The 8,455-nt window shown below is 49.8% G+C and overlaps 1 protein-coding gene and 1 long non-coding RNA gene across 2 annotated transcripts; one reads left to right on the top strand and one right to left on the bottom strand.

Annotated features, from left to right (window-relative positions):
• Positions 1–1,256: 1,256 nt before the first annotated feature.
• Positions 1,257–6,164, top strand: TSPYL2 (TSPY like 2). The gene is made up of 7 exons (XM_080987325.1): positions 1,257–1,960; positions 2,644–2,721; positions 2,890–3,001; positions 3,095–3,234; positions 3,313–3,392; positions 4,597–4,703; positions 4,987–6,164. Exons 1-7 carry the CDS (start codon positions 1,298–1,300, stop codon positions 5,097–5,099), a joined length of 1,293 nt encoding a protein of 430 aa, XP_080843451.1. The 5' UTR covers positions 1,257–1,297; the 3' UTR covers positions 5,100–6,164.
• A 1,194-nt stretch (positions 6,165–7,358) lies between these two features.
• Positions 7,359–8,444, bottom strand: LOC308466531. The gene is made up of 2 exons (XR_013980865.1): positions 8,353–8,444; positions 7,359–8,263 (listed from the first exon to the last, which is right to left on the bottom strand). It is a non-coding gene; the product is annotated as an uncharacterized lncRNA (long non-coding RNA).
• Between the last annotated feature and the right edge of the window lie 11 nt (positions 8,445–8,455).

Here is an 8,455-nt window from a genome sequence, read left to right as displayed (position 1 = left end):
TCCGGTTCCCTTCCAACTTTACAATTCTATGATCACTCTATGATCACTAAACTACATGGGTATTTGTCTGTGACCCATGCTTTAGACTGAATCAGACAAGTATCACTGTAGTTTATTCTAACAATGGTTCTTCCAGATTCTGTGGAGAAGCGCTTTCCATGGATGTGCTCTACCAAAGAGCCAAGGCTGTTCCTGAAAGAAATGTGTTTACACTCTACTGAGTTCCAGTGCAGCCTCCTCATGTCAGTTTCTGTCCTGGATACAAGCCTCCTTTACTGTCTTTTGTTTTCTTATGTCTTCTCCCTTTTATTTCCAAGTCTGGAAGGAACTGCAACATTCTGCCAGGGTTTCTGCCATTTGGTTTCTGCACCAGGCATCGAAATGTCCAGAAACTGCCTACCTTCTGTCCTCCCAACTGGAAAGGCGGCTCGTCACTTTCCCCTCTGCCCAGGTACATGACGCCATGCTCGCCCTTCCATCACTTGACACGGAGTTGTATTTGCCCTTTCACGCATCCTGGAGAGGTCCTTTCCGAACTCTTCGCAACCTCCCCCCCCCCCCCGCACCTTATTATTATATTTTTATTCATTAAACCTGCATACTGCCCTGTAGACCTCAGGGCGCTTCACAACAAAACATGCCGAAACCACCCGGTGCCGCCAGCAAGCGCGGCTGCCGCTTCCCTCCGAGGCCTTGGCCGGCCCGGCGGAGAACAGGCGTCTCCCAGGCGAAGCTCGGCGGCCTCTGTGAGGCGGAGGGACATCGGAGACGCGAACGAAGCGGCCTCTCGGGCCGGATCTCGAATTTCCCGCCCTCCGCCCGCAGCCGCCGAAGGTCGCCTTTCGCGCGCCGCTTCTCTCGCGGGAACTCCGCCTCGCGTCCCTCGGCGCCTGCGCCAAAGGAGCACAACCGCGCCCGATTAGCCCTGGTGCGCATGCGCTTCCCACGCCCGAGGGGAGAACCGAGATGCTTCGTACTTGGCCGGACATGGCCGAAACGCGGCCCGTAGAAAAGACCTCGCCGGGGATTGGGCGAGCGAAAGACTCGTCGCCCTATCAGTGCCCGCCCGCCTCCCACGTGCCCGCCAGCCCGTCAGCTCCGGGGCCGGGCGCGCGAGGGAGACGGCTCTGTCGTCACTGGCCCGCCCCCGCTCGCCAGGGACCAACCAGCGGCAGCTGCGCAGCTCCTCGCGCTCGGGCCGTTGGCGAAGCCCGTTTGTGGGGCGCCCCTCCCCCGCTGGTCCCGGCGGTTGGGCTCGCGGCCTCCGGCGGCGCCAAGGGAGCGAGCGGAGCCGGCCATGAGCGGCGAGGGCGGGGCCTGGGACCCGGCGGCCGCCAAGCAGCGGCGTCTGGACCCGGCGCGCCAGTCGCAGAAGGAAACCGAGGCCGCCCAGGCGCTGGCCGACATGACGGCCTGGAGCGGCGGGAGCCTTGGCGGCGCCGGCCGGCAGGGGGCGCGCGAGGCCGCCGCGCCGGAGGATGCGGCCGGCCAGCAGGAGGCGCGCGAAGCCGCTGCCGCCGCCGCCCTCCTCCCGAGCTCCCCCGCCGGGGACTCGGGCGCGGAAGGGACCCCGGGAGCCGCCGGCGACGAGGCCAAGGGCAGCCCCGGGGCGGGCGACGGCCGCGAGAGCCGGAGGAAGAGGAAGGAGGCCCGCGAGAGGCGGAGGCCCGTCGAGGCGGAGGATGAGTGCTCCATCATCTCGGTGGGGGAGGACGACGACGACGAGGAGGAGGAGGAGGAGGAGGAAGGCGAGCCCGGAGGGAGGCCGCCGCCGCCGCCGCGCAAAACGGAGCAGTACCTGGAAGCGCTGGAGGCCGTGCAGTTGGAGCTGGAGGCGGTGAACCAGCAGGCCGGTCGCGCCTTCGCCCAGCTCAAGGCCAAGTTCGGCCACATGCGCCGCCCGCACCTGGAGCGGAGAAACCTCATCATCCGAAATATCCCCGGCTTCTGGGTCACGGCCGTATCCTGCCGCCGGGAAGAAAGCGGGGTTTGAATCAAATAAAAAGCAAAATGAGGATTGTGCTGTTTGTACTGGGTAGGGTGGGCAGGAGCGGGAGAAATCGGGGCTGGGCGAAGGGGACATGGACGCGTTTGAAGCTGCCCTACGCATAGTAGGGTGCCTGCTCTGTCCAGCCCAAAGAGGACTGCCGAGGCTTCTCCGAGGTTTTAGGCAGACGAAGAGTGCCCCGGGTTTTGAAAGTTAAGGCCCTCTGTATCGCTGTCCCAGAGCCTTGGGAAAGCAGTTCTCTCTTGTTGGGCTATTATGAGCGCTGGATCTTGTCTTGGCCAGCAAGAAGCAAATTGCTTCCAGAGGCTTCAATAAGGTATTCCTGCCTTTCTGGATTTCCTCTTGTCCTTCTGCCTTGGCAGGAAATGACAAGCTTTAGCAGACTACTAGGAATTGCAATTTTTATATGCAAATTTTCAGGAAAGTAGTTGAGTGGAGTTCGTTTTCTTGATGTGGCAAGACCCTTGAGGAAGAGAGTTCCTCAAAAAGATATAGTTATCTCTTCCATATGATGGATGTGAGAAGTGCAGTCTCAGATTTTCCTGCTATTTATTAACTATATTTGTATATACCCCTTCCTACCAGAATCTTGGACTGCAGTATGTCGGTTTCCTTCCTTAACTTTAATTTTACAGTTTCTCAACCATCCCCAACTTTCAGCCATGATCAATGACCGGGATGAAGACACCCTGAGCTATATGACCAATCTGCAGGTGACTTCAGCAAAGCTGGTGCATGGGGGCATTGATAGATAGTCAAGTTATGGAGGGAAGGAATCCAATTGCAGCCTGGAAACCTGGGTTCTTTCTGTTTGAAGGACAGTGCCGTGGGTCAAAGGTTTCATGCTAGCCTTATGATTCTGACATTCTTTGATATGCCAGGTTGAGGATTTCACCCATGCAAAATCAGGCTGCAAGATCAAGTTCTACTTCAACAGCAACCCCTACTTCCAGAATGAGGTCATTGTGAAGGAGTTCCAGTGTGGTTCATCTGGTATGCAGTAGGGACAATATTTATGGGAACAGAACCCCAGATATGATGTGCTGTTGCTTACATCTTCTCCATTTGTGTCTCCATCCTTTCCAGGAAGACTAGTGTCCCACTCTACACCTATCCGCTGGTGGCGTAGCCAGGATCCAATAGCACATGGCCGGAAGAATTTTGGCCGCAGTTTCTTCACTTGGTTCTGTGACCACAGCTTCCCAGCAGGGGACCGTATTGCCGAGGTGGATAGTATACCCTGTCCTAAATTGCTCCTTGCATCCTTATATCCACACTCTTCAAACTCTTCTGCTTTCTTATAGATAATTAAAGAGGACCTCTGGCCTAATCCGCTGCAGTACTACTTGATGGGGGAAGGTGGTGAAAATGGTGAAGAAGACAGGTGAGGATGATTTGGTTGGTTGTTTTGCTGGCCTTATTCCCACTGTGTTTTCCAGGGGGGAAATGAATTGGAAAAAGATTCCTATGCAAATAAGGGTAATTAGCATCTAAAATTGTCTGATGCCTGAGTGATCTAATTTAGTAAGTAAGCAAGGTTTATTGTACTAGCCAAAGGCCATGACAAACCATACAAACACTATCATGGAAAGAAATACCCGTATAACTATATAAAAAACAGCCACTTCCTGAACTATCAGAATAAAATGCAGATGCACACATAGATTGGGGACTCCACACAGAATCTAATTTACAGTGGTACCTCCGGTTATGAACTTAATCCATTCTTGAGGTCCATTCGTAACCGGAAACCACTCGTAACTTGAGGCATGCTTCCGCTAATGGCGCCTCCCGCTGCTGCTGCACTGCCGGAGTGTGATTTCCGCTCGGATCCTGGGTCAAAGTTTGCAAAAAGGGGCATCTACTTTCAGGTTAGCGGAGCACATAACCCAAAAAATTTGTATGGGGGACGTTGACAACACTGTAGTGTTTTTATTATGTTTATTTTGTTTAGTAAACAGAAATGAAAACTTGGAAACTGCCAGGGTGGCCTAATATTTTTTTGCATCATTTATAATTACTAATGAACATATGAAACAGAAAAGTAAAGTACTGATAATGGTTTCCTGTGAATGCACCAGTCCTACCTCCTTTACTCTTCCTTGCTAGCATATGACAGAAACAAGTCATGATCCCTGGCTTTTACATCAGAACCAGGTATCATGGGTTTATTTTACTCCAAACTTCTCATACTTTGTTTGAGTGAAACAAACCATGATCTCACGTTTGGACATAGTGCTAAGCCAGGGATTGTAGTTTGTTTCACTTCTGTGCTAGTACAGAGGAGTAAGGTAGAAGAGGTTGGTTACATGGCTCATGAATGAGAAACCATTTAATTATGTTTTACCATGACATGCAGTCTGGGCCACTGGGTCTATTGGGTTGTGGTAGGAGTGATACTGTGGGCAAGAATAGAAAGCTGCTGTTGTGTGTGTATGTGAACTCTGTCAAGTTTTGTGGCAGCAGAAACTGCATGAAGTCGCAGGGAGGCTGACTTATGAAGAGAGGGATTTGTAATTTGTAGCTGGGAGGCCAGCTGAAAATGATGGATAAATGCTGACACATTCCCTCCTTCCCTTGATGTTTAGTGAGACAGAGAATGGTGATGACTTTGTGGTGATTGTAGATGATGATGGTGAAGAAGAGGATGCGACGGATGTGCATGAGATCATGGATGAGGAGGAGGGTGGGCGAGGTAAGTAGTGGTGGAATAGGGCTGCCCCCCCCCAAAAAAAAATTGTGGCAGCTTCTGGACATCAAAGAGAGTATGCTAAATGAAAAATCGTCCTGGCAAGTCAGGGCTCGGGGCAGGGAGGAGGGAGATGTTGATCCAGAAGGGAATAGATGGCTAGCTTACCTCAGAAGCCAGGGAATGGGATTGAGGAACAATGGAAAATCAGAAACGGGAAGGAAAGGGCAGTTCTGGTTGGTGGGCTAGGATAAGAAGTATCTTGATGTATCCCACTTTGCTGATACAGGTGAAGCTGTGGAAGAGGTCCTGAGTGGCCAAGAAGAGGGTGTTACCGGTCCCAGCTCCTCTCTCCGTGAGGAGCCAGATGGGAAAGATTCTGAGGCAGAAGATGATGGCTAGATCATTATGGAAAGACTGTCTGGTTGGACTTCCTCATGGTGACCTCAGTGGCACTTTGACCAATTGCACTTGGACATGGCAGGATATGGTGGTGGGAAGTTTCAGGAGCAGTCACATTGGTTATTTTGTACCTTTATTTATTGCAGCGACTGCATTTCCCTCCTTGCCCTGGGGGTGTGTATGTTGCCACACACCAGCACTCCCCCATCCCCATTGTCTGATGCTTAGCATCTCTTCCTACCTGCCTGCATGGGGGCTATATGCATACTTGCCCTGTCCCCTGTTGGCTACTCAGGGTATAGCCTGCCCAGTGGCCTTTTCAAAACAGCTCAGGGTTCCTTTCTTCCATTCAGCATTATTAAGCTGCTGACTTTCACACCTTCCCTGCACTTCTCCCTGTAAGGATTCTACTCATCCTGTAAACACTTCAGCTTTAGAATGCCCTCTATAGGCCAGTTAGTGCCTCCTGCAGTTGAAACATAGCCCTTAACCTGCTTCCTCCCCAAAGAGTAAGGCCCAACATTTTTGGAAGTCTTCTGACAATAGTACTCTGCCAATTCTCAATGGGTTTAAAATGGTCCCTGCTGATTCAGATGCAGGCCTTGCACCTGGAGGCTTTGCCGAAGCAATAACAGCTCCCTAGTTGCACAATGTTCTGCTTGGGGTTGTTGTGTATGAGGGAAAAGAATGGCTGGCTGGGAGGAGGACTGAAGCGCTCTGCTTTTGTGCCCAGGGATTTCCCAAATGTTCTGGGGTACTGTGGTGGTGTGGGAATATTTCTTGCAGCAGCATGGCACTATAGACATGTATGTGATGTCACCCCACCCTTTAACTATGTATTTATGCATAGTTTCCTAGCAATGTTTCTAAAGCATCATACCTGGTTGGACCCCTTCCTTGTCCTTATCCCCATGGAGGCTGCTCTATGCAATGCTACTGATATTTGTAGAAAGGCAACTGTTTTCCTTGGCTGAGTTTTTTGTATATTTCGTATCAGGACTTTGTACGTTTGGTTTTTTTTTTTTTTACTACAAAAAAGCACTTAATATACAGAGAGCTTTCCAACTTGGTGTGCGGCTCCTTTCTTCCACCAATGCTTGTTGGAGGTCCACAGCCACAGCTATTCGCAGAAAATGTGTAGAACACGGTTATGCAAATAGGCATGTTCCATCTACATACTTCAGTCTGCACTATACATTAGAGTTCTTTGCAGTACTTTATTGAAAAGAGGAGTAGTGTTGAGCAGTAGGAGAGTGAATAAGTGTGGGAAGGTGATTGCTGAAATTTGAAAAATGGGCTGATAAGGTATTGGTTGTAAAAGCTGCACCTCAAAGGGGTGATGAGTGCAGGTTCAGCATGTCCAGCCACAATATTTTCAGAATAAGTCCCTAAAGAGCCCCCTCCACACACATGGGACTTTGATTTAAGAACTTTAATAGGGAAATGTTGCCAGTGTGCAATGAAGTACTCTGGCTTACAAGAGAGGTTAAATATAAGATAAAAATGTTTCTTTGGATGTGTTTGAAGCAAGAGGAAGAACAAGCAAGTCATAGATCCTCTGTATGGAGAAGACTGAGAAATCCTAATGGATAACAGAAGGCAGAACTGCTCAACACCTACTTTGCCTCAGTCTTCACCCAAAAGGAAGGCAGTGCCCAACCTGGTAATAACAGAATAAATGATAGAATAAATAGAGGAGGGAGCTGCAGCCTTAAAAAGGAAAAGAGGTGGTAAGGGAGCCTGATGAGCTGCACCCAAGGGTACAAAAGGAGCTTACAGAGCTCCTACGGAGCTTTTGTAATTGAGAATTCTTGCAGAGCAGGTGAGGTCCCTGCAGACTGGAGGCAGGCAAAAAGTGGAAGAAAGACCCTGGTAACTACTGACCAGTCAAGCTTGACTTTGATACCAGGAAAGGTCCTTGAACAGGGGAGCACTTGGAAAAGGATGCTGTAATCACTAAGAGCCAGCATGGTTTCTGAAAACAAGACATGCCAGATTAATCTCTTTTCTGTTTCCGAGTTACAAGCATGATGGCTATTTCTCAACAACTAAACTAAGATGTACAAACATTAAACTGCCAAATACCAGCAACACTGGCAGTTGTTAAAGCCTGTCAGTAGTGGAATCATGTTTTGGTTTATTAAGAGTGCATTTATGGGGGGGGGGGAGGCTTTTTTGCTTGCTGCTTCTTTTTAAATTGCATCCAATAAAGCATCTCAACGTGATTTCTCAATGCAGTACAAACCACATACAAAACTATTGCATACATAAAAGACTTTAAAAAATCAAATTCAGATACTGACTTGGAAAAAAATCTTCATTTAGAAGGTTCAGTTGAATGAGGAAAGTCTTCAGCAGGTGCCAAAAATGCAACAGACAGTGCCTATCCTATCTGATCAGCAAAGGGAAGTAGTTCCAAAGGCCTGGTTCCGACATCATGCAGAATGGAACTCCTGATAGGATGATATCTGCAGATTTTCTTCTGCAGAATGTAGTGATCAGCTGGATGTATAAGGGATAAACAATGTTTTGGGTAACCTGGTCCCAAACTGTATGGACATTTGGTATACCAGCACCAATTCCTTGAACTTAGCTCAGTAGCTAATGCAGCCAGTGCAATGCTTTCAGTAGTGGCATAATATTATGGTGATATTCTGCCCAACTCTGCAGTTGAGCCATCACATTTCGCACTAGTGGCACCTTCCAGGTCAAACTCAAGGGCAGCTCCACATAGAGCACATTGCAGTAGTCCAATCTGGAAAGCAGTGCACGGACAACAGACAGTGGCCAGGGCCAGTAGCTGTCTTGCCAAGGTTGGTAAAAGGTTGAGTCACAGAGGTCACCTGGGCCTCTAGCACCAGAGATGGATCCAGGAACAGCGCCCTCCCCCAACCTCCTGCCCAGATCCTAAACCTGCTTGTTCAGGGGGAGTTTGAAACCATATAAAGTCAGCCCATCAGGTTGAGTTACTTTAGACTAGCCATGCTCCTTCTTAAGACGCAAGACCTATTCAAATATGCAGCCGCCTCCTTTTGCCCTCGGAAGCGACTCAGTGCAGGAAGGAGGGGTCCTGCCTTTGTTTCTTTTTGAGAATGTTTGAGTTCATTCTTGTTGGAGAACAATGGCTTGGCTACAAGGCAGCAACTGGAGCGACGGAATATTTTCTGGAAAAAATACGAGATGACTGGTAGTTTAGAAATTTTAACTTTTGTATTCCGAAACAAAAGCAATCCTCTCTCGGCCCCCTCCTTACCCTTCGAGGAATTGAGCAGCCTTCTCCCCGGCGGACACTCGGCCTCTCTCAGCCGCAGCTTCCCTCAGTCGCCCCGGTGACTCGGCCGCGCCTCTTCGCAGGC

Source organism: Podarcis pityusensis, assembly GCF_964106645.2.
Source record: "Podarcis pityusensis genome assembly, chromosome: 17".
NCBI classification, from domain to species: domain Eukaryota; kingdom Metazoa; phylum Chordata; class Lepidosauria; order Squamata; family Lacertidae; genus Podarcis; species Podarcis pityusensis.
This window is presented reverse-complemented; position numbering and strand designations above follow the sequence as displayed.